The sequence below is a fragment of the Strongylocentrotus purpuratus genome, unplaced genomic scaffold (assembly GCF_000002235.5).
Source record: "Strongylocentrotus purpuratus isolate Spur 01 unplaced genomic scaffold, Spur_5.0 spur5_scaffold_10, whole genome shotgun sequence".
Classification (NCBI taxonomy): domain Eukaryota; kingdom Metazoa; phylum Echinodermata; class Echinoidea; order Camarodonta; family Strongylocentrotidae; genus Strongylocentrotus; species Strongylocentrotus purpuratus.
In genome coordinates, this window is record NW_022145595.1 from 23030364 (window position 1) to 23057728 (window position 27365).

General features: G+C 36.7%; 1 protein-coding gene across 7 annotated transcripts in view; it reads left to right on the forward strand.

Moving 5' to 3' along the window:
- Nucleotides 1-27365, forward strand: part of LOC582290 (ras association domain-containing protein 2) — a 40072-nt gene that overhangs the window by 696 nt on the left and 12011 nt on the right. For all 7 annotated transcript variants that reach the window (XM_030979807.1, XM_030979808.1, XM_030979806.1 and 4 more), the window contains exons 2-8: nucleotides 18402-18534; nucleotides 19783-19927; nucleotides 21516-21597; nucleotides 22015-22515; nucleotides 23184-23337; nucleotides 24373-24494; nucleotides 25679-25776. In XM_030979807.1, coding sequence (XP_030835667.1) covers nucleotides 19872-19927; nucleotides 21516-21597; nucleotides 22015-22515; nucleotides 23184-23337; nucleotides 24373-24494; nucleotides 25679-25776 — 1013 coding nt within the window. In that variant the 5' untranslated portion in view covers nucleotides 18402-18534; nucleotides 19783-19871. The remainder of the gene's footprint in view (nucleotides 1-18401; nucleotides 18535-19782; nucleotides 19928-21515; nucleotides 21598-22014; nucleotides 22516-23183; nucleotides 23338-24372; nucleotides 24495-25678; nucleotides 25777-27365) is intronic.

A 27365-nucleotide genomic window follows, 5' to 3' on the forward strand; every position in this document is an offset into this window, starting at 1 on the left:
CCCACAGCAGAATCATATAGATCTAGCCCCAAGTCGTAAGATGAAGGCAATATGATTCATTAACAGAATCAAAGGCCGATATTTTGTATATTGTCCTAAAGTAGAGCCAGCCAATATCAGCTACATAAAGCCAAGCAATTACAACGTAAATTGTAATTGTGACCATGTGTATCCATTGCTTTAACCTCAATAGAAGTACATGTTTATTAAAGCGCGTACCCATTGACCTGCACACGCACACATTGTTTTACTAGGCATAATAATACTTAATAGGGACTTCCCGAATGTTAAACGAGACAAAATATTGTTGATGAGTATTATACCGATACTAACAACAGAAGCAGCTGATAACTTTCTCACCTCCATGCAATGTATCGGCATGCATCAATTGATTAATTTTCCTACTAGAGTAACGCAACATGGCTTCTCTTTGATTGATCATATATATACCAATATGAATGTTCCCAGTATTCATGCAGGAATAATTGAATCTGACGTTACAGACCACTTTCCGATCTTTACCATTTTTAAGTCTAATATACAATTTAAGAAAAAGTCTTGCCGAGGAAAATTAATGTCTCGTTCTTACAAGAACTATGATGTTACAAAATTCCATGCTGAGCTTGCCAATATAACATGGGAATCAGTTTATGCAGCGGATGATGCTGATCTCGCATACTCCCGTTTTTGTGAAATCATGACAAAAGTGTGTGATGAGCATGCACCAGTTGTAGCTCAACACGGTAAAAGGAGAAAGAACGAACCTAAGAAACCTTGGATTACAAAAGCTATAATGAATTCCATAAAAAAGAAACATACAATGTATTCACAGGTTCTTGCCACCAACCACAATCCTGTCTATTTAACAACATACAAGAAGTACAGGAATATGTTAACTACAATAATCAGAAACTCAAAGAGAAATTACTATAGTAGGATATTCCTTGAAAATAAGGGTGATACTAGCAAAACATGGAAGACTGTAAACGAGATTTTAAGTGGTGGAAACAATTCGTTTAAGCCAACAGTGGTGGATAAATTGTGTGTGAATGATACTGGTACTAATGAAACCCTGTGTAATGAACAAGATATTGCAAATGCATTTAATGACTTCTTTGTTAATGTTGGTCCAAATTTGGCGAATGCCATACCAAACACAAATCGTAATACAGAGAAAGTTTTAGACGATGGTGTAGACAAATCTTTCTTCTGGAAACCAGTTACTGAGACTGAGGTTAACAACCATTTAATAGCCTTGAATGTAAAGAAAGCTAGTGGGTATGATAATATGCCAATCAAGCTGATAAAAGATGCTGTGCACTATGTAACTTCTCCCCTTACATTTATTTTCAATCTGTCTTTCACCTCTGGTAAATTCCCAGATGCCTTTAAAATAGCAAAAGTGACACCTGTTTATAAGAAAGGACCTAAAGATGAAGCAGGAAATTATAGACCTATTTCAGTATTACCTGTTCTTGGGAAGGTTTTTGAAAAAATTGTAAATAATAGGCTTCTTGACTTTCTTGAAAAAAATCATGTATTATATGAGCACCAGTATGGCTTCCGTAAAAAATACAGTACAAAATTGTCAATGATAAATTTAGTTAACACTTTGAGGAATTCAATGGATGAGGGAAGAATCACACTTGGGATATTTGTAGACTTTAAGAAAGCATTTGATACAATTAATCATGATATTTTATACAGCAAACTTTCACACTATGGAATACGAGGAATAGCATTACAGTGGTTTAAGGACTATTTTTATAGAAGATTTCAATTTGTACAGTACGGAAATGTAACATCTCCCATGCTGCCTTTAACATGTGGTGTACCGCAAGGCTCTGTCCTAGGCCCAACGCTTTTCCTACTTTATATTAATGATATGCCATTTGCTACACGTTACTTTAACTTTCGACTCTTTGCGGATGACTCAAACTTATTCCATACATTTCCTGAAGGGCAAAAAGAAATTGATATGACTGAAGTGAACACAAATCTTCAAATTGTTTCAGACTGGTGTAATGCTAATAAACTGACAATTAATTTACAAAAGACGAGTTATATGCTAATAAGAAACAAGAGACGGCAGATTAATGTTCAAGGGCAACTGGCTATATCAGAAGCTGAAATAATAGAAGTTGATTCTTCGCTCTTTGTTGGGATAAAGATTGATAAACACTTGACTTGGAAACCCCACATACAAATGGTTAATAAATGCATCAGACAAAAAGTAGGAATCCTCTTCCGCTTTATACGGCATTTTGTGCCTAGAAATATCCTAGTGTTGTTGTATAAAACCTTTATTCAACCTCATATATCATACGGAATTGAAGTGTGGGGGAGCACTTACAAGTCTCACTTAAATTGCATACTGTATACACAGAAGATGGCCATACGGACAATCACATTTAGCCATTTTATGAGTCGTTCAGCACCATTGTTTTACGAATTGAAAATCTTAGATATTAACAAGTTCTATGAGTTGTCTCTATGTACATTTATGTATGACCTAGTACATAATAATTTACCTCACTGTTTGACGGATTATTGTGATAAAACTGAGCATAGATACAATACAAGAAAAAGAGAAAAGGGCCATCTACGTATACCACTGTATAAAACAACACAAGGCAAATTTTCAGTAACTTGTGTAGGAACCCGATTATGGAATGAACTTCCCGATGAAATCAAAAACAAAGGGTCTAGAAACACTTTTCGTAAACATCTCAACGATTACTTGATGAATAAGTGATTGAATTATGCAAGTACACATGTATATATTGTAAATAATCTCCATATTACATTTTTGTTGTTTTTTTTTTTGTCAAAAAAATGCAATTTTTGTATAAATAATCTGTAGATACATGTATCTATGACTTTTTAACCTGGTATATCCTCTTCATAATTATATTTGGAGTGTAGAAATTGTGCTACGGTATTACTCAACATGTATACTTCTACTGTCAAGTTTTATTTTTTGATAATGATATATTTATTTTTGCCAAGTGTGTGCTAAGAACAGGGGCCAGACTCGACTAGCACATGTGCTATTATTTGGCTCCTTTTCATCACCTTCTATATTCTATGAGAAAAGACATATGTCTAGCATATCAATACTTTGTTAGGTTTTTCTTTAATATGATCTATAATATTCATTTATGAACATGTACCATTCACGATGTATTCAAATGTTTAATCACTGATGTTATTGATGATGAATAAATAAAATAAAATCAAATCAAATCAAATCAAGCTGGCAGTGCAGTGCGGCTGTCAGCAGCGGCTATACCACGCCGGTACCAATGTGCACGCTGTTGCGCCATATCTGCTAGAGGCGATCGCAATGGATGGTATAAGGGAATTTTGAGAAGAAGAGGAAGACCAAAGGATATGGTAAAGACTAAAGAAAGAATGCAATAAGGTTATTCTGAATGATGAGGAGGAATGTGCATAACAGGAAGAAATGTAGAGAATGTCATCACAGGATGAAAGGCTGGGCAGTAACCCCATGTAACTTGTAAAGTTGTACATGTAAGAGGGAAAATGCAGACTTAAATAAATGATAATGAATTAAGCAAAGAATTAAGGAGTATCATGGGTACCAACTCAAGGAAAATTTGAATTAAAAAAAAAAACGATAAGAAGGCTCACAGGGGCTCTTTGTTTTTGGAAGATCCTTTGTGGACAAAAAAATAATTTGATGCTTAAATGTAGTATGTACCCATATGCGTGTATGTATAAAATGTTATGTACAATTTTACAATATTTAATGCATGCAAAATTAAAAAATGAAAGAGGTTTTAAAAGTTTGCAATCATACACTTGACAGCAAATATGTGTACAATCATGTACACTGTAGGCTACTACTACAAGTATGCACATGTACACATGTAGACTGATATATATGCTGTTTCTGTTAAAGCAATTCGCAAATCGGAGAGTCGACTGGGAAACCCATTTCCCATGGCCATTCATTCATTGACTCGTGTTGCTGCTGGGTTTGTCATCAAGATTACACTCACTTAACATTCTTGTCAATATTACTACATGCACCTAGAGTTCAAGGGAAAAGACAGTCCAGCTAAAATAATCAAAGTGCTAGTTGAGTAACCTGAAACAGGTTCAGGCTGCAGAGATTGTCGATCAGATTCAGAGACTTCGTTTCCAAAAGAATTTTTGTAGAAGTTAGAAGATTGATTAATATTCAAGAGCATTTTAGCACTGGAATTTAGGTACCGGTAATGGAAATGACAAACTTGAGTTTAGCCTTGAAGCATGGTCACCACACCATCATCACACACAATTTCGTCCTTGCATGAATCCTGGGTTTGAATAAATTTGTTAAAGTTAAATATTGTAACTCCACACGTACCCCCCCCCCCCTCCTTATAAAAAAGGAAAAATAAACAGCTGGTCGGTTCTAGGAGACCCTACATGTACAATTGCCAGTCCCAATGCGAAGGAAACTGTGGTGCCCTGAAACCAATAAAAGCTAATTTAAAAATTGAGGTAGCATAGCAAATAAGATTTGACGAAGAACCAAGGTTGACTCGTAAATGTTAGATTATGCCATTTTTATAATGCAATCAAATTGAATGCATAACTCATTATTAAGTGCCTCATTACAAATTATTTCTTTCAACTACATTACAAATAAATGTATTTGTATAGTCAGAATGCAAATTGCATGTACATTAGTTGTTGCTAAGTACTGTAGGTACATGTAGGTCAAACATTATGACTGCCTTTCCTAATAACATGTAATATATGGATATGCTTTTGTGACAAGTGAATGAAATAATTTGTGATGAGGAATTTAACAAAGATTTATACATTAAATGTAATTACATTACAAAAGTCAAAGCGGCATATTGTTTACAACAACACACTTTTCTGTGTACTTTGAATCCAAACAGTAGAACTTATAATGTGTGTATGCCCCTGTTGCTGTACAATCATCACATGCTTTTCTTCAATCTTTATAAAAGATTTGTGTAGAGTTGTATGACAATATTTTCCTCTTTTGTACAGTGTAATCAATCACTCATTTAAGGTCATCAGGTCAAAGTCAGGTCATGACCTTTCAATATGGTAAATGACTCAGTGCTATGCTGATCCTATCTCCCCCCAAAAGACGGAAATAATGATTTGAAATTGTTTTGATAAGAGGAGAGGAAAAGGCATTATTAATGGGTAATGCCGATTCCAAGAAGCTGCCAAACATGTTTGTAAAACTATGATCAATTAACAAGGATGTTTTTAATTAACTCAAACTTCTCAAAGAGAGATTGGGGATTCTAAGACATCTGTTTTGAACAAATGAATGCTTTCTTACAGTGTGCAAGGAATTGCTACGTTGAAGATACATGGTATAAGGTCACTTTCAAATGTATAACATGATGATGACTGAAATAATTATAATTAGAAATATATTCTCTCAATCCTCCCCCTCCTTAAAAAAACAAATAATAAAGAAGAGAAATTAAACAATTGTAGATCCAGATCTACTGCTGCTTCAAATCTCAATTTGTTTTTCTTCCAAAAATGCTTATAAGCATTTTTGGAAGAAAAACAAATGTCCGACCATATATTCATGTACATGCTGTAGATACCTCATAAATGACAAATGTTCTGTGTTTGTTCTGGTTTTTTTTTCCCTCTCTGTGTCTTGAACTATTTTGTTTGTTTTCTTTTGTTTTCTTTGTTATTTTACCCTGCTCACTTCGTAAAATCAATTGTTATTTTGATGTACGTACAGGTACATGTAATCCCATGCTGAATACCAAAGTTTTACTTTCAACAAGTGATATCCACTATCCAGCATGTATGCACTACTAGACCTATCCGCGACAATCCTACTTGTATGCATGTACATGTATAGTATGTGAGAATTTCTGAGAAGGAATATTTCAATTTCCTTGTTGGTAAAAGGAAATGTGCTACATGTACTGTAGGGCAGTTGTGAAAGTTTATCAAGCCACGGACCTTGAATGTACAAGGAAGGAAAGAGAGCTGCAACAAATCATTTGGAAAAGAGGCTTTAAGATGTAGGATCTTTATGATTTTATTTAGTCTCTGTCTCTCCTTGTCTTTCCTCGTTTTTCCTGACTCCCCAATGTTTTTCCATGTTTTTCCTTGTCTTTTTTGTCTCTTTCCGTGTCTCTCCTTGTCTTTTTTGTCTTCCGTTGTCTCTCCTTGTCACTCTTTGCCTTTTCTTGTCTCTCCCTTTCCGTGTCTCTCCTTGGTTCTCCTTGTCTCATAATTCAAACCTGTTACTTACAAAGAAAGTTGAACTTAGATTTCATCTATTAATACCATGTACATGTATATACCAATATTTATTTCATCCATTTGTATTGAATCGACACTAGAACGCGACATCTGCGTAGACGGATTTACAAAATGTAGTGCTGGCTATTTAAATTCATCTACCAGTACTGTGGGCTGTATACATCCCAAAGTCTATCTACATGTACATCTACAGTATGTCTGTGGTTGTCTATCCTTGCACTTTGCAGTAAGGCCTAAACATCAACAGTTTTCATTTGACACAAATTTCGCCCTTATTTTCGTCAAATCCACTGAAGCTCAAAATTAGAATTTTTGTTAAGCATTGTGGGGTTGTGTATGTACTGTCGTCACAATAGCAGAACTTGAACCTTTTTCATTCCACAATCCTTTTGTCACTGAGATTGGGAAACTACAAAGGCACGGTGAAAAACAAAGGTTTTAAAGGCTATGGCCTATTTATTGTGGAATGGTGGGCCTCATTTTGTATACTAATAATAAATGGAGTGCCTGCTCACCATTTCACTTTTGTTCAAGTACTCACATGTAGGTGGCGTTAATTATCCTTAGCGGTAAAAAAGAATCTAATATGTACAGCTACTCTTAAAAATAAATTATGTATATGAAAGGAATTCCGATTTTGTATTGTGGGGGCAACTTTTACCGGAAGAGAATGATGAATGAAGACCTCTTTGCAGAACTTTCTTGTAATTTGCTTTCATGTACATGTAGGCCTGTCAATTGTATTACATGTACATGTACATGCCTGTTATTATCAATATACATGTAGAGTATATTCTCATTTGTCGGGAACTTGCAATTGGACGTACTATACTTGTACCTGGAAGTTGTATTTACTATTAAAAAATTAGTCTGTAATTCACACTCATGGTTATCTAGATTGCAAACACTATCTATTTTCTGTTGTTGTTTAGTCTTCTTCAGGCATCTTTGCATTATTGCATCAAATAAAATTTCAAGCATTGTTGGTGAAAGTTGATAATATTAGCTGGCATATCACTTCTTATCATGAAATCCTGGAAAGCTAGCTAAAAGTGAACCGCTTTAAATTTGAAAACTGTCAATGCCCAATTATCAATCCCTTCTAATCATCTCACTCGCCACTCATTTACAAACCATTACACATGTGCCACAATGAAGGAAACTCATGTTTCGTTGACATGACTCTTGACTCGCTGGGATAGGGAAAGGGATTTTTCCGCACCTAGTCATTTGTCAATGAGATTGAATTTCCTGTCAAACATGTTACCGCCCATTGAGTGATGTTCGTCGTCGCTGTCTGTCTGTTTTCCCCTCCATTGGCTTTCTGTTTTTTACCTTGGCCAACATACTACATGAAGCTTCTGTTCTTCCTTCTGCTATATTTTTATTTTTCAATTTCATCTCTGATGTCCTCCCCACTTCTAGCTTTCTGTTCGCCCCTCTTTCCATGATCGTACAGGTACATGTACATACATCGAGCAAATTCTCCCCTGTATCTAGGTTCATACGAGAGTCTGTTAACTTAAGTTAAAACCACAAGCAAAACCAAGCTAAAATGTAGCTTGTTGTGGTTTAAAACTTTAAGGTTATCTTGTAGTTTATACAGACTGAAGTGAATAGATGCACACATTTCACAATTTTAAGTAAGTTATAACCATGATTTATGTGAAAACTACGAACAGCAGGAGGTTCCCGCTCAATTTCATGTGCCCTTCGGATGCAGTTCACTTCAAGGTTTCACCAGCCTGTACATAAGGTACAAGGACTGCTTGCTCAGCTACCAGTTTAAAACTTTGAGTACTTGTTCTTGCAGTCTCGTGTGAACCCTCACTGCTCTTAGTAGGTCATAGCTTGTAACTTTGATGTTTTAAAATGTTAAAGTTAAAGCCATAACTGCTAGGTCTCTGACTACCCTTTGATACTACATTATGGACACGTGCAAGAGTACATGATATGTACATGTATCTCTCTATCCTCTCCTCTGCTAGTTCAGTGCCATTGGACTTTAGAAGCTTCACGCTTTAGTAATATAAATTTTGTGACGCTGCACTTTGACATTCGTTATTGTTGGAAGTTTGCATGGAGCAAATACAGTACCTCGGGGAACCGCACAAAGTATAAAAAATTAAGCACGATTGATTATTACATGTACCTTGACATTCACATGATCTTTACAATGTACATGTACATGTATACACTGTACATATTCATGTAGTTTGCATAATGCCCATCCACCATAATTGAAGCGTCAGCATGACAGCAGCACTGTATTAAAAACTGTATTATTTTATATGAATAAGCACATAAACATGTTCAAGTACTACTAGTACTTGTACTACTACAGAGAGAACAGCATTAAGTTCCAACACACGGTTAATGCCTTTCTTGCATGCACTCGATCGTCAGATGATGTATACCTGTAGGGATTTAGTGTTATTTTTTATTTATTTAATATCAGCCAAAGCTGTTTAATAACCTATTGTTTATGGCAGGATGCTGGACATGCTATTGCTGATATATCATTATAAATCTTTAATGGTTGTTTTGTTTCTTCCAATGATCTGCAAACTTTTGATAGGATACTGAAACCCCATTAATATGCATTATGGCTCCCATATATCAGAATCATGTTCAACATTTGAATGTTAACAATAATGAAATAAAAATTTTGACGAGGCAAAAGGGGGGAAATACTGGCTTAACTATAGGCCTGCATGTATTACTTAAGTTCATTAGTGGATTGCATTCATTGTAAATCTTGTAGAGTTAGAGGTATAGCATTTATGATTTATCGTCCCACTTTCAAAACAGAAGGAGAACAAATTGCAACTAGAGTCTACTCAGAAATGCACATATTTACTGTTTTCACACTGGCAATATTTTCCTTAACCCCGTACTATAGGTGGGGTTAAGGGGGGGTCTTAGCCCCACCTATAGTACGGGGTTAAGCCTATTCCACTTTCTGTTCAGACTGGTTTTTACCAAAGTGGGCTAAAGTTGGCTAACCCCACCTATAGTACGGGGTTAACTAACCCTGCAAAATAGCAGGGCTAACTCCGCAATTGTGGTGCTAACTCCTGCTAACCCCGCAATTGCGGTGCTAAGCAAATGAATGAGAACAGAAACGAAAAATAGTCCGGTACTACGCAATGGAGCGTATCGCAGCTGGCCAGATGCGAAGTATGTCCAATCATAACATACACGATATCCGGGGTTAACGAATTGCAGTGAGAACAGCGGGAATTTTCTTATTCCGGAATAGGCGCTAGTACGGGACTAAAAACAGCGAGTGTGAAAAGCCAAAAAAATAGTCCGGGGTTAAGGATAGTACGGGGCTAAGCAAAGTACGGGGTTAAGCAAAACCAGTGTGAAAAGAGTAATTGATAATCAGGCAAAGGACATCTTGTTCAGGGGGGGGGGGGGGGGTGGGGCTATTTATAACTAAAACTTTACTGGTACAGCAACAGGATGTACATGTACATTTCCCCTCAATACATTTTAAGACAAGTTTGCCTCTGTGGGACAATGTACTTCAAACAAAACTTGATTTCAAGACTACTAGTGTACACATACTGCATATAGACTTGCGGAAAAAAATCCCCGCAGTCCATGCCCAGTCGGATTTGATTGTTCCATATTAGCACGCAAGCCACGCGATATATTGGGGGTTCCCCTATAGCAAGTCTCGTGCTGTGAAGGGAGTGTGGCTTACAATCAAAATAGGTTACAAGTGTAGCTCTTGATAATTGAGCTCCCCACGGGATGAACATGTACATGTACGTACAAGGAGGAAAAGAAAAGTGCTTGAAAGTTCATTTAGACTATAGGAAATTTATACGAAACTTGTATTAAGAAATGAACATAAAGAATCACCGTATAACAAAAGGAGCGTACAGACTTGGAAACATCATGGCCGTATAAAGAAACCGATTTTGATGAGTTCAGTTGACACGACAGATGTCCAATCATTAGTGCATGCCCCGCCCAGTTATACGATTTCCGTAGGATTTGGCATTCAGACTTGAGTGGGACCCCGATTCTTTATAGAGTCTTCGTTCAAAAGAGGTGTTTTGGACGCTTTGTTTATATACAGTATGATGTTTTCTTTATAATGACATTCGGACTTAAAATTAAACACTTAATCTTGGTGGTCTGAATGCAGGGATAAACTTATCAGTATCAGTGCCAGTAATACATGTGGTCTCATTTACACAGAAGAAAAGGTGATATTTGAACTATGATGCACCTACACACTGTATCATAATATACTTACCGGTAAATGAACCTCTTTTCTTATACATTGGAAATGTTAATTTAGTAATTGTACTAATTCTCTTTTTATATTTAAAGAAACATGTATATCGCTACCTTGTACCACTACAATGTACATGTATAACACAGAGCAAAAAGCAGATAATCATGGTTTTGTTCCACCGTATAGGTATTTTTGCAGTTATATTATAATCCAAAGTCTATTTATTAAAAAGTGAGATATTATATTTTTTGCTTTGACATTACATGTACAAGTGAGATTCTGATCTTGATTCAAACATGGATTTACATTGTTAAAAATTTATTTTAGTCTGAATGGCCTACATTTCCACAATAAAGCATGATTGTATTGTTTGATTTGTGTTATCAATTTTAATCTCACAATTACATGTAGATCAAAGGTAGGAGAGGATTCCAGGGTTAATCATTTACAAGGGCATGCACATCTGATGTTATCTCATTGTTTGTGTACATATTACACGTACATCTTGCATGATTGTAGTCAACTAGCACAATAGGCCTGTCCTCATCAGCTCGAGATTGCAAAATAGCCCGCTATTTCCGATTTGGGAAATAATCCCGAAGTTACAAATCATGTCTTCATCAGCTCGAGACTTGACCTCGAAACTTGAAACTTTAGCTCGAGATATTTTGCTCAGGATTGCTGCGAGTCTTCGGGCTGGTGAAGACGCTCCGGACAATTAGCGGGATATTTTGCAAACTAGCCCAAGATATCCTGGGAGGGTTATCTCGTCCAAACATCCTGCTAATTGCAACTTCAAGCTGATGAAGACGCAAATTATCCAGTTAATTTGCGATCGGGATAGTTCAAATAGAGGGATATATGGCAATCTTGAGCTGATGAGGACAGGCCTAACTAGACATACATGTAGATATCTTTAATTCTTCTCCATACATTGCATGGTGGGTGAGGGTGTGTCTGTGTAATACTGAGAGGTGCAAGTCCAATTGTAAACCCACCTTTGAAGCATATGTAAATTACTTTGTTGAGACGTTTCTTTTTCAAGTACTAACATCTGTTCTACCAAAATACATGTGAATTTTACCTGGATATGTTTCATTTAGAATCAACTTTTTCATTCACAGGACTAAAAGAAAAGGCTATTTTGTTCTGGCAAAGGCAATGTTTTGTCATTTTCAGGCAATTTTTTTAAAAACTTGAGCTTTCAAGGATCCAAATTCTTGGAGCTTCATTCATTTAGCTCTGCTGCTGATTTTTTTCTACATGTACATTACTATGGCGATGTATTTTCTGTCATGCATTATAATCTGATTGGAAATTATGCCATCTCTCCTTCTCTATCTCTCCCCTTTCCCTTTGGACCCTTACTAACTCTCTCTATATTTCTCTCTTTTATCAGTCCTTCGAGCTTGAGCTCTCTTTTCCTTTCTCTTTCTGCTCGTATTTCGATTGTGATGCTGCTCCTATTCTACTTTCATATTCACATTTATATTCATACCTGAATTTATTCATGATGTGATTCAGAATTGTATTTAAAATTCTTGCTATGTGCAGTATATTAGTCATATAACTGTCTTGTCATGTTTTGTGCTGAAAGCCGAAGGACCGTACCTGCTCATAGACTTTTTCTTACATGTATAGAGTCTTGACGCCCTTCTGGCTTTCAGCACACGACACCATGTTTTTGTCTTATGTTTTATGTATTACATGTTACACCAATGGAAAACAAATATCTGTATTATATTATGGACAATAAAATCTTGAATCTTGATTAGTTAATTTGCTTCTTCTTTTATATTATCATTATTTTGTTTTGTTTTGTAATGCTTTTGCAGCACTTGTACTTCTGTCTATCAATTTTAGTATTATTTTTTGAAACTGAAACTGAAAGGCAAGAACAATTTAAAATTGCCTAGGCCCACATCCATAAATTTAGATACACCATCTGGCAATGGCATTGTTTGTTTCTCCCTAGGTAATCTATCAACCATGATAACTCAATTTATCATTATTTTATGTTCTTGAATGACTTAATTTGCTTATATATTTTATTCCATACAGTTTCGGTTTTTAGTGCTGTTATTATGTCTACTAAAATGGCCTATTGTTATTAGTTTCAGGGGAGCCCTAACAGGCTTGTCCCGACTGGTGTTGGAACTTTCAGTGCACTGTTTGTTGAATTAAAGGCAGTAATTGGTAGTATTATCAGTAGTACATGTATGTACACGTCGTAGGCTACAGTACAGTAAGTTTATTTAACCACTGAAAAAAGAGCTTCTTTCATCATGAATGTATAGGCCTACAAATATACAATGTATGTACTGTACGTTGTATGCCAAATGTATGCACTATAATGCAACATGATCAAATACACATTGTACATGTTGTATACATAACTGATCATGCTATCCTTGTAGTTTAGAAAAGGAAGTGATTGAAATTCAAGCTAGGAGAATAGCGCACATGAGTTATCATGGCAAACATGTTCATTATGTGGTGCTTGATTCTCTCTACGAACCCAAATATAGACTTGAATACGTAGATCTAAGGTTCAGGTCTATGGGTACTGGGTACCGGTATGTAGAAAATAATAAATATGCCTAGAGATTTTTAATTTCCTTTCCCAGGATGAAAATAAGGCGCAAGTGGAGGAAATACGAGTTCTGAGTTTATAAATTTGTTTGTACCGGTAAGCGACAGCTCAATTTACATAAGTTCAAGGGATTTGTGGTGGGGAGGAGGAGGGGGGGGGGGGGGGGGGGGGGAGGGGGGAGGGATGAATGGTTGATGCAGTCTTTTCATGGGGAAACTCTTCCATGCACCTTGAGCTTTAACGAGGTAAAAACAAAAGTGAAGAGAATTGAAATTGGTAATCACAAGTCATTTGCTTCTAAAGAGAAGTGTTTCAAGTATTCACTACTGCTTTTCATTCACAAGTAACTTTCGATTACTTATACTGCTGTCTTCTTTCGGTATGGCTATTTATTTGAATCCTTCAAAACTAAGACACATATTGGTCTACATGGCAAGCATATCCATTTACATGTACATGTATGTGTAGAATGTATTTACTCAATCACATGATAAAACTACTCCTGAAGTTAAACAACTCTGGATGTACATTGGGTTGTAGGATTGGTATAATTACATGTACGTGTGTAAATACACTGTAGAGCCTTTAAATACATTCAATGTATACATGTACTCTATGATGTTCATGGCAGTACTATACCTTTATAGTCTGTTTCAATGTTGTACTGTTTATCACAACTAGTTACCAACAAGGACCTATATACAGTGTACTTGTGGATGTGACTTCCTGAATTAGCCATAAAGCTTCCCGGCTGAGCAGTCGAGCAGGAAACAAGTAACTGTCTCTTTCCTATTGCTATGGCCTCATTACTTCTGCAGATAGATGGTATCTGGCAATAAACAGTTCTACGCTAAATGGGTAATTAACGGGAGTCCAGGGGTAAGATGTAGGGTGATTCTTGATATCTATAGGCCATCAGCTCGAGTTTGCCAGATAACCTCCTATTTTAACTATCCCCATCGCAAATTAACCAGCTAATTTGCGTCCTCATCAGCCTGCAGTTGCAATAAGCGAGATATTCGGTTGAGAAAATATCCCGAGAAATCTTGGTCTTGTTTGCCAATTTATCCTGTTATTTGGGAAATAGCAGGCTAATTTGTGCCCATCCGAGCTATTTTGTGATCAGCGTATCGGTCTGGTGGAGACACAATTTTGAGCTTCGGGATGGTATCCGGAGTCTAAAAATAGCGGGTTAATTGGCAAACTCAGGCTGATGAAAACAGGCCTAATGAGAGCTTGTCACATATCACTGATAATGATAGCTGGGTTTACACGACAGTCACTAAACTTAAAGTTTAGCTCATGGTTTAAAGCTTTGGAGTTAGTTTAGGTGTCGTGGTACAGTGATTCAATCACTAGACTTTTAATCCTAGCGTTGAGGGTTCCAATCTGACCTGACACGAACCTCCTTTGGTAAGACAAATATCCACAATTGCTACTCTCCAATCACGTGTAAATTTGGGACCTGGCAATTGCTTGGGTAATGATAATGGCAGGGCCCTCGGGAAGAACAAGCTTCCTTAGGTAATTTTTTTTTTTTTTTTTGGGGGGGGGGGGGGGAGGTAGGGGGGGTAGGGGTGGTCCTTTTAAGTTTCATACTGTACATGTACGTGTCATGCGAACACCATTAATTGTGATTACATCTTGTACCAGTAAATAAATGAGCTATTTCAGCTATTATGAGGTTATGAGGAGCTGCAAGATGATCACAAGTTCCCTTAAAGTGCTATATTTTCACATAATATCAAACTGACAGCATCCTCTTCCTAAGAAATGGTGTCAAAAGACAATGCTTGGTATGGGCCAAGTGACCTAAATCACGACTAGTTTGTGTCTGTTTGTTGCTTTAAACTTCTGTACCCCATCATTGAGACGGAAATGTCCGCTAATTTGGATTCGCTCAATTGACAGAGTCAAAACAATTACAACCTAACACCTGTTTGACAAAACAACCATTAACGAGGTGTGTTACAATCTGTTTTAGGTCAGGGTGCTTTGGAATATTTTCTTTGAGAAGACTTGATGTCTTGGGTAGACATTTAGAAGTGTTTTGAATGATTTCCAAAGTGTGCTCCTTCACAAATTCAGGTACCGCGGTACATTTTCCCAAAATGTTTTCTGTGCAGTTGGACTTCATCACAGAGCTACAGTACACTGTATATATATATGGGAATACAAAAATTACTCTGTGAACATGGATAACAATCTCACTTTTTTGTCCACATGACCTTGAAGTCACACAATTTCTATTACAGTTCAAATCACACTTAAAAAAAAAGGTGTGATTTTGTTGATAACTGCACTTTTCTAGGCATTCTGTGTTATAGCAAGCACCAGTAGTTAGTGAGATAAAAAAAATATAAGAGTATATTCCATATGTGGAAAGCCACAAAAATATTGGAGAGTTTATTTAAAATGGAAATCTAACTTATTTCTTGTTTGAGTTGCCGATTCTAATTAACTGCTGATTTGCACATGATTCTAAATTGGGGCCTACATGTATTCTACCATCGATAGAGGTCCATGAGGTATGTGTAAACCAACTGTACTGTTCTTCATTCTCAATCTCTAAAGCTTGTTTTTGATGCATGCTAATGTGTCATATAGTAGTAAGAATCATGTGCAAATCATTCTAAAAATAATGCTCCCTTAACAGTGATGGCAGCAGTGGGATACATGTTTGTATATCAACTGTTGTTCCACATGATCTAACCAAGGAGGTTCAGTGACTTCTTGATCCAACAAATATAAGCGAGGTTCACATAGGCCTGTCTTCACTAGCTTGAGATTGCCAAATATCCCGCTATTTGAACTATCCCGATCGCAAACTATCCAGCTAATTTGCGTCTTCATCAGCCCGAAGTTGCAATTAGCGGGATATTTGGTCGGGATTGTCATCCCAAGATATCTTGGCATAGTTTGCAAAATATCCCACTATTTGGCAAAATATCCAGCTATTTATCCGGTGCGTCTTCACCAGACCTAGGACTTGCACTAAGCGCTAACGCTGAGCAAAAAATCTCAAGCTAATTTCTCAAGGTCGAGTTTCAAGTTTCAAGGGCGAATCTCAAACTGATGTAGATGCGGCGATTTGTAACTTCGGGATTATTTCCCAAATCAGAAATAGCGGGCTATTTGGCCATCTCGAGATGATGAAGACCACCTCATGAGAACTTTAAGATTAGGTCGAAGTTCGGAACCGTGCGGCTGCAAATCATTCTAAAAATAGTGCTCTCTTAAAAGTGATGGCAGAGGTGGGATGCATGTTTGTATATATCCGTTGTTCCACATGATCCACCCAAGGAGGTTCAGTGACTTCTTGATCCAACAAATATAAGCGTGGTTCACATGATAACTTCAAGATTAGGTCGTGGTATAAAACTTTGAAGTTACCTTAGGCCTGTCCTCATCAGCTCGAGATTGCCAAATATCCCACTACTTGAACTATATCCTGATCGCAAATTATCCAGTTAATTTGCATCTTCATCAGCCCAAAGTTGCAATTAGCGGGATTATTGGTCAAGGTCATCATCCCGAGATATCTTGCAAAATATCCCACTATTTGTCCGGTCTGCTTCACCGGCCTGAAGACTCACACTATGCACGAACGCTGAGCAAAATATCTAGAGGTAATTCCTCATGGTCAAGTTTCAAGTTTAGAGGTCAAGTTTAGAGCTGATGAGGACGCAATTTGTATCTGCAGTATTGTTTCCCAAATCAGAAATAGCGGGCTATTTGGCAATCTGGAGCTGATGAGGACAGGCCTATTGTAGTTCGGGACCATGCGGCTGCACTCAAAGTCACAAACCACAACAGATTATGAGGTTAATAGCGGTGATAAGCAGGGAGGGGGTCCTCACTCATATGGTTATATGAATATGTGCCGTGGAGACGCAATTAACTTTGAGGTTGCGCCAGCTTATAGTTAAAATGAATGCTTCCCCCAGGTTGTATGTTGTACAACTGTAGTTAACTTTGAATATTCGTTGTTTTAATCCTGTGCGAACCCTCGTCATAGTGGATTGTTGTTTATATCTTGAAGGATTAAACTCAACATTTAAAAGTACATCAGTTCTGTGTGAACACAGCTATAGACAGGTGAGAGGGTTATGATTGTGTATCAAGTCTCCTACTGACTTGGTATGCTCTGGTAATATGCTGCATATTATGTTTATTTATTACGCGTTTAAACCAACTGTCAGAATCCATCTAGGCTTGTACATGTAGACACATTATGATGTATATGTGCACTCATATATGATTCACTACACACTTGTAAACATGACTTTGTAATGCAGGTACAGGTTGTTTGTGCACTTTTGGAAGTATTCCAGTTAATGCACTTTGTACTGTTGTTTGTTCTGCATTTAAATGCAACTTTGCATCATTTGTTTATTTGAATATGAGTTTAATATTTGTCATCTCTACCCTGGAGCTGAACCATGCAATTTGTTGTCATTTTGTGCATGTTTTTACTTCTGCGTGTGTGCGTGGGGGGGGGGGGGGGAATTATATTGTGTAAAATATTCAGTCCTTTTAATAGCAAAGTGCTTCTTATATGGAAGCATACATGTTTTCTCTTGTCATAGCGACTACTGTCCAGTAGAAATGGTAGAAATTTTGCATTTTTTCAAAGGAAAACACTGCTTGTTTTGTTTTTGTTCAGCAAATTTCAAACATTCAAAAACTTGATCATCCAACCACTAAACCAGGATCAGATCCTCTCAGGCTTAAGCTACATTTTGTATCTATGGAAATACTTTTACAGAGTCTTTTTTAACGTTGTTTACGTTTTTGTTGTTATCTACACATATACTGCATATGAAGAGCTTAATTCCAGAACAAGCTAAATCCACTTTTGATGAAAATTGAGTTATTGATATCATAACATTGTTCACTTACATGTAAGTACCGGCATTTCAACAAAATTATTTACCTAAATTTTGGGAGCAATTATGAAAAATGTATTTTCTAATATTATTTTTCCATAGACGTCAGTACAAAGTTTGGTAAACAATTTTTTTTCTTCTCTTTGTTACAAAAATGGATTTAGCTCCTTTTGGAATTAAACTCTTCATATGGTCTCTCAGCTCATCCATACACAAAATGAGTTCTTCATAACTTTCTCAAAACTCAATTTGATTAGCAATGTGAACAGGCCACTTATCTCCTTCTGATGCCCTCCTAGACCCCGAGTCCTGCGTTGTTCTTCTGATTCTGATTGTCTTGTCTTGTTTTGTTTTGGTTTCTCTCTCCCAGGCCCTGAAATGATTTCCTAAGAGCTAGGCCAGTGTCCCTGCTGCTTCAAGAGGAGAAGGATGCCACTCGATCGAGTCAACACCAAGCAGACTCCGTTGACCTACATGTATTAATCCGCAGAGATCTATGTCAGGTAAGTCTTCTCTTGATTCCTTTAAATTTCTTGAACAGGTCTTTATGCTCTTAAAAACACTTCCTTGCTTGTTTGCTTGGTCCTATCCTTTTCTCTTTCTTCTCTTGCGCTTGACCTTCTTTCTTAATCTTCTGTCATTTTTGTTCTGTTTTTCTCTTCTTTTCCTCTGGTTTGTCTCTTTGTGTTCTGTATTTCATTCTCTCTTTACATTTTACTTCGTTCCCCCCTCGCTATTGCAGTCTCCTTATCTTTCCATTTTTCTTTCCTCTTTGTAGCTTTCAATTTGTTTGTGCATTTCTGTTTCCTTCTCCTTCTCTTTTCTCTCTTTTCTCTCTTTTCTCTTTCTCTTTCTCTTTATTTTCTATTTCACATTCTCTCTCCCCCATTCTCAATTTCTCTTTATATGTCTTTTCTCTCTTCCCTCCCTCTTCCTCTGTATTATATTCTATTCATCATTTTCTATTCTATTCATCGCAATGTGATTCCCACCATTCATAATAGTGTGAAAATCATCAGATATTCCCTGCATTCATTCCGTACTGGGTTTAGATACACATGACGTCAATGAACGAATGAAAGATTTCCCATTGTGCAATATGATGAGATTATTTTAAGCACATCTCTGAATTAGATTTCACATTTTCCCTTCCTGTTACATGTTGTCTGTTATGTGCAGTAAGCATGCTGGTATTTCATGAACATATTTTCAAGGTTGCATCTTCCTCTTCGGGTGAAACCAAATGTGATCTCAAACTGTCTCGATTAAGCAAAACAATTAGCTAAATTGCAAAGTTTACCCTAGAGTCTAGACTATAATGTATTTTTTATTAATCACTTAAAGGCGGAAGGAAGAGGGGAGTGGGGAATCTTACAAGAATTAATTAGAATTGAGAAAAAAAACAGGGATATTGTTGAAAATCTCCATTGATGATTATAGCATAAATCTATACCGGTATATCAAATTGTTGACTGTAACATGGGAAAAGCTTTAATCAAAATGATCAAACATTAACAAAATGAAATATACTTTCTTTGTTGTCTACATGCATTTAGCGCAGGATTTGAAAAAACAAATGTTATGTTTAGCTTGCTCTGCATAGCTACTTTCCTTTTTATCTTCCTGACCTCTTTATTAACTAATTTTGTCACATCATGTTATTTTCGTTGTTGAATTCTGTGTACATACATGCATATTAAATGTATGCAAACATGCTAATAACATACAGTTTTCATTTTATCTCTTTAAAGGGTATACCTTGGGACCTCTGTTTTTAACGGAAGTTTAACCACTAACGTGGATCAGATGTTGTTGTTATAGTCACTAGAGGGCAGCAAACATGACGGACGAAGGAGGGGACATGCTGGAGACGAGATACAGGTCTCATGTGACAAGGTTAGTGAAGAGGACAGATCTGGGGGGTGTTTCACAAAGACTAAGATCGACTTTAAGTTGGACTTAACTATGGCAAGCTGTTCATGCTTTACCATTTACTTATTTAGTCTGTGAAAGGACATACAAATCATGGTCTCAAATCTACAGAATTTACATTTGTTGATAATTCATTATTGAAGGAAAAATAATATCTAAAGATCATAATGGTGAGAGCAAACAATGAACGGCCTGCCATAGTTAAGTTCAAGTCAAATTAAATCTTAGTCTTTGTGAAACACTCCCCTGGTCTTGACCTAAAGAACCAAACAATCTGGTTATCTGACAACTGCTCTGGAATTTTTATTTCAATGATTGATAATGATTGAAGATTATTTTACCTGACTGCTAAGAAAGGATGCAGATGATTGTAAGTAAGCAACCAGGAGACCGACGGCTGTAAGTCTTCTCTGAGGGACTTGGTAATGAGGATCAATGCCTTACCAAAGGGCACGAGTGCATTGACTTAGTTTCAAACCCGGGACCCCCTGGTTACAAGACCACTGCTCTTCCACTGAGCCATTGCGCCTCCCCATCAAAGACATAGGGTTATGGTTGGTATTTGGTCTTAAATGTCAGGTTTAGGGTTTGTTAGAGTGTTTGGTCTAGGGTTGAGGTTAGAAATTCAGTTAGGTTAGGATATCGACTGCAAATCATTTTTTGTTGGAGCGTTGTCACACGAACAAAGAAGAAAGATTTACTTTCATTTAGTGTTCATTTTTAAGTCAGATTCACCATCTTTGGTTGCAATGGTTTTCTTTATGATTTTAGATATTTTCAAAAATCAAATCCCATAGACTAATTTATAAGGCCCTTGTTTTTTTCTCCAGATTTTCAGATTGTAATCAGATTGTAACGACATACTCATAATTATAAGTTGCTGCAATATTCAACCACCAAATGAGGAACAGTTATGGAGTATGGAGATGAAAACACATCCTATGCCATTTGTGATTTAAATTAATCTTTTCTCTCCTTTGTACAGTAGATTTTTACAGTTATGGCAATTTCTTAGTTTATCCAAAAGATGAAAGGGCTCCCTCAGTAGTTTCTTTGCACTTTGGACTTATCATACATGTATATTATCAAAAATATCAGGTATCAGTACCTACTTTCAAACTTTTTGGATTTAAATATTTTCAGTTTCAATTCCAATAAATTTGATATGGTGTATTAAAAATACAACATAATAGTCCAGAGACTAATTACACGATGTTTACAATGTATCGATTTAAAAAAAAAGTTGATAAAGTATATAATCATTACAAATCAAAATCACACTTTGGTATAAAGCTTTGGAAACAAGATGTTCATAATAATGCAAAAAAGAAATAGAAGGTCTCTCAAATGTTTGGCTGAAAATTAATTGATGTATCATTATAACGCAGTGTAAAAGACATTATTTTTAATTTTTGAAACCAAAGGGATCCACCCATGTCATGGAACTAAATTGAAATTGAATTGAGTTGATATAAATACCAGTACATGTTAGATCATATTCAGTTTTACGATATTCTACATGTACATGTTTCAATTCAATTCATTTCCACAGGCAATCGTTTGCTTCAGATCTCAAGCAGTACAATCTTTACTTTGCTGGTTCAAGGCCGTCTCAACAGCTTCAAATTCATGAAGTAAGTAACATCGATATCACACATTGAAACTAACTAACTTACTAACTAATTAACTAACTAATTAACTACATTTAGATGCTTTTATGACCACTTAAACTAATAAAACTTTATGTATTTGTGTATAGGTGTCGTGCTCTAGTGGATATTTACTGCATTTTCTAGGAACTAATGAATATTTGGATACTGAAAAGGATAGCAAATATGTCTGATCTAGTACATGTTCATTTGTATCTGGTAATATCTATTCCATGAAATTTCCTTTTCTCTTTTAATATGATGACTGTTGAACTTAAGCCAGGGCAAAAACATTGTAACATCCAATATATACTACATGTACATGTACCTAGGTAACAGAATTTTACTCAATTGATAAAATAAATGTTTTTTATTTTACTTCTTGTAATTACTGATTTACAGAGGAAGGGGATGCCTGTTGTATACGGAGTCCTAAAACTCTACTGGGGAACTCAGCAGGTGATTCGCCTCAAGAAAGAAGAGCCTACATGGAAGCGCAAGAGCATCAGGCTGGCCTACGAGAACGGACTCGACGAGAAGCTCATGAATGCCATGGGAAGCGGCGCGCGAAACAGACGCTCTCTGACGAAACTGCGCGACAGCGTGTCGGAGATCCCAGAGGATTGTGAAGGATCTGATAACGATCACGAGCGAGAAGAAGGAGGCAGGAATGGTGTTTCGAAGAAAGAGGACAATATGGCCGTGTTTGATCGATTGACAATGTCCAACTCGTTGCCTAGAGATGCACTGAACAATCATGATGTGATCGCAGAGATTGAGAAGGCAGCAAACGGTTCACCGAACGGTGAGATTGACCAGAAGCTGCTTTCGTCAACGATGCCAAAGAAGTCAAATTTGAGGAGGAGAACAATGTCTTTCAGTGGGCATCTCTATAACAGCAAGGTAAATAGCAGATTGGGATTTGAAATCAAAGAGGGCCTTAAGTCCTGGGGGGGGGGGGGGTGTTCCACAAAGCCTATTTTTAATGACAAGTGACAAGAATCAGTGACCAATCTGCTTAAAACCAATCAGAAGCAAGGATTTCAGTAGCTTATAACAAAAACTGTCATTTGTCACTGATGACAAGTTTTGTGAAACACCCCTCAGAACTCTCTGGTTGGAAAAAAAACATAAATCAAAACACACTGTACTTTATAGCCAATGACTAAAAATTTGAAGTATTCACATTTCACAATAATGCTTAGCTATGACAATTTAAGAGTGTAAATTACAGAGGTTTTGAGTGGTCATAACATAGAAATTCATGGATAATGTAGAAAAGGACTAATGTACTCTAAGTTAGAGCGAATTATTATTATTTCACATAGAGTTCAAATTGTGTTTGTATGGGCTCTCAGAATCATTATGGTCTTGCTTATTTTTCAAATATCTGGTTGAAGTCAGTCAGGAAAAAAGATGTGTTTTAGTTTTGTGTTGTCCCGTTGCTCTGTTGTCTTACTACTTCTTATTTTTATATTTTAAGATGTTCTTGTCAATGAAACTAACACTTACACAGATTTTATCCATTTCATACTCATCTTCTATCACAATCCCTTTCTTGCTTCACTCAGACGAGGGCCTTCAGACCGAGGTATGGTACGGTCTCAAACATCCGAGCTTCCAGCACACAATCGACCCAAGAGGTCATCAAACTCCTTCTTACTAAATTTGCGGTAGAGAATCCACCGGAAGAGTTCAGCTTGTTTTCTGTTTCAAATAGTGCAGGTAAGTTTTAAGATGCATCAGATCATCATAAACATTGGGAGATGCGTATGTGTGGTGAGAGCTTTTAAGGAAACATCAGGGGTTTAAAGACCGTCAATACTACACAGCGAGGTCACTGACAGGTGGCTATCTCATTAACTCAGCTCTCAACTAAAATAAGAAAAAGAGGATCATGGGGGATCAACAGGCACCGATTGGGAAAGTTTTCTATATAGAGGGAGCAAGTAGCTACAAGTAGGACAGTGGGGCTTTAATGCTTTGATATAGATATTTCTTTTGAATTTCTTCAATGGCAAAATAGACTCTTGTTATGAATTTCTTTCATGGTACTCATCATAATGTAATTTCAACAAAAATTCAGCCCTGGAACAAACCTCACTCACCAATGTTGACCTTAAGCTTTATTTCATTAAAGATACGTGGTTAGGGTTAAGGTTTGAATTGGGTTTAAGGTTAGATTTAGGGTTACAGTTTGGGTCAGTATAGCAGAGATGCCAACCAGTACAATAAAACAAGTGAAATACGATAATGCAATGTTGCCTCGTAAAAATATGATCTTTCATCTTTAAAAAAAAAAAAAACCCGATATAGACTGCGGAACTGCATAGTAACATGTACAAGTAGACCCCCCAAAGCCTGACAAAAACTTGATGGATGCTTAACGATGATGGTTCAATTCAATTCAGTTCAGTTTATTTGGCATCATAAAAAAACATAAGTCATAAATACAGAATAAATTATAGGCCAGGACCTCTAAGAAGCAACTTATGCTTGTACATGAGGCCCCTAACAAGGTAAACACAAAATCAAATTAAATAGAAAAATAAATAAAAACTTACTAAGCATATATATGTACATTTAGAAGAAGAAAAAAAAATGTGTTTGTATAGGATATTGACCCTGAAGCGATTGATGCAGCGGCATTAGTTGTACGACCTCAGCTCAAGTCCAGTCACAATTTTCTTTGGGAATAGTATAGAAAATGACTATGGTCAGTCATAATTTTTATTTTTCTTGTCCCTTTTTTTATCCTAGGTACTCAGGAGTTGAAGGCCCTTGATTTCCCGCTCCTCAGAAGAATACAGCTTGGACCGGATGAGAATGTGGCTAAAATCTTTGTCATGGAGAGAAAGACTACTTCTCAGGTTTCTCAAGAGGTGGGTCAAAAAAGTCAGGTGAAATTACTTAACGCCTATCTGCACTAGTTTGGCTAGGAGGGATTAGACCATCATGCTTGGTCACTGGCGGGTGGTCATCTCATCATATCAGCTCTCAATTAACATAAGAAAAAGGGGACCATAGGGGATCAACAGGTACCACTGTTGGCTATATAGAGGGCGCAAGTAGCTACAAGTAGTGCAGTCCCGCTTTAAGATTGTATAAAAATGATAGTTGTAAAATATTGATTTGATTTGTTTTGTTTTTTACATCTGTAAAATTTCTGAAAGTGTGGTCTGACCTTCGCTCACCTAAAAGCCTGTACTAGCCTTCAGGGGTACCTACAATGTAGATTGCGTGGAAATTAACTGTGCCTGGAAGTGACAGAGCAAAAAAACTTGATCAATTACTCATAATTTAAAACAGGAATAAATTATTCTTTCTTTGTCATAACACAGGTGGCATTGCGTAGTAAAACAATTTTCAAGGTCTGCATGCAATTCTCCTGAAGTTTTCAATTAATCAATCTACCAACCAGTCAGTCTTCTACCATTTTGTGTGTCATCTACCTTCCCTTCTCAATCCTCCAAACCAGTGTCCTAAAGACGAACCAATCCGTCTGTCTATCAATCAATTGATGTTCATATTTCCCTGGACAGGTTGCCGATTTTGTCAACCTACCATTGCTAGCTAGGCCTGCAAGCCATTCTTCTAAAGAATACAATCAATTTATCAATCGATCCCTCAATCAGTTCATCAGTCAGTCAATGACGAAAATTCCTTGGACTGACAAAGTTAGTAATGAGGAAGTTCTTTGACTTAGAAAAGCTGGAGTGCAAAGGAAAATGATACGTGAGATGTTGATTAGGCAGTTGAAGTTCATGGGTCACATTACACATAAAGAAGGCCTGGAGAATCTTGCTTTGACAGGGAAAATTGTGGGAAGGAGGAGAAGGGGAAGAAGGAGGATACTTTGAATGGACAGTCTGCAGAAATTGTTGGAAGAGAGAGAGGAGTGAAAGAACTGGGAGTGGTGCTAATAGAGAAGGCTAGGAACCGAGGGTTGTGGAACAGCATGATCGCCAATGTCAATCGATATGGCACTTAGAGAGGGAGAGGGAGAGGCAGTCAGCCAATCAACCAATTAATCAATCATCCTCTCTATTTTTGTACTGCTTTGCAGGTCGCCCAGTACGTCAACTTACCTATCACAGTCCTGGGAGGCATCCTAAAGAAGTTCAAAGAGGAGGAGAACAAAGAGATTGAGGAGATAAGAAAGAAGTGAGTATAAGAATACATCTATATATCTGTACACCTTTGCATGTACAACATTTGTAGAGGTGTTGTAATCTAGTGGATTTATACTGGACTGTAGATCACAAGGTACGGATTCCGAATCCAAGCCCGGCACTAACATCCTTTGCCAAGACGTTCATCTACATTTGCCACTCTCTACCCAGGGGAACCCAGTATGATGTAAACGTTTATGTAGTTTGCTCACATTGTGAGCCTCTGTAAAATGGCACCTGGTTGGAATGCTCTCAGGGAGTGGAGAGTGTGCATACATTGTGTGCGGGCAATCCTGAATCTAGTGATAGGGGTAAGAATGTATCTGTAGAGCGGTAAGAGACATCATTGATGTATTATTAAGCGCTATATAAATGCGGAATATTATTATTATGATTATCATGCTCCAGTCACTCTGCCAAACCAACTCCAGGGACCCATTTTACAAAGCCTTTCTTCAATGACAAATGACAAAAACCAGGAAAAAATATGCTGATAACCAATCAGAAGCAAGCATTTCAGTAGCTTATAACAAAAACTGCTATTTGACACTGATGACAAGTTTTGTGAAACACCCCCCAGATCAACCAGTGGTCACAAACTCTTGACCATTTGTGGCAATATCATTTTTGTATGGTCTATTGTGTCAGTCTTGTGGATATGACTAGGATATAATCAGAGTTGCCATTTTTTTAACTTCTTTGTTGTGTCTTGAATATCATCTTGATACCAAATTAATACAAAAATTAGACAAACTTACTGAGTCATGTGATCTTTTGCAAGTTTATATATTTTTTTTTTTTATTGAGATTTTCAAGTTCTGTAGCTAAAAAAAAAAAGCAAAATGATGTATTCTTACTTTGGATGTACAAAGTACAAAGTTCCTTGGTATTTAGGTTACTAATGTCATTTTTTGAAATGCTGCCCTCTCTCATCCGTTTTGTTTGATCCTTTTTTTCCCCCTTCTTTATCTGGAAATCTATAACCGGAAAATAATCAATGTAGTATGACAGCATTGTGAAATAGCGGGGATACAATGAAGGCATTATATTTCTTTTTTTAAATATATTTATATTAATGATTTAATGTAGTATTTAAAAAAAAACCTAGTCATTGGGCCTCCCTTAATTGGTGTTTCTTACCTTATTTATAGAGACCATAAAAGGGGGCATTGAGGATTGAGCATTGAAAAGCGGAAAGAAAGAGTGAAACTTTTTTATTTGTAGTTTAGTTATTCATAAACCAGAAGATTATGAAAAAACTTAGTGGATATGTGTTTTGTGTCACAGTTATTGAATTCCATTTGACTGTATTGCTCATGTACATGTACATGTATATGCAGTTGCATTTTCTGGGAGATGGTTAAGTGCCATGTTACAAACTATTTTATTCACCTGTTTTCATAATAATTGTTTTCAATAATCAGAAAGTGAATTGCATACAATAATTGTTGCTAGGTAGGACAAATATTATGGCTTGTCCTACCTAACAACACAGAATGTATTTTGCTTTTACTATAGAAACGCAGTCATTCGTAACAGGTTAATGAAATAACTTTAAGTGAGGCACTTCACAAAGATTTG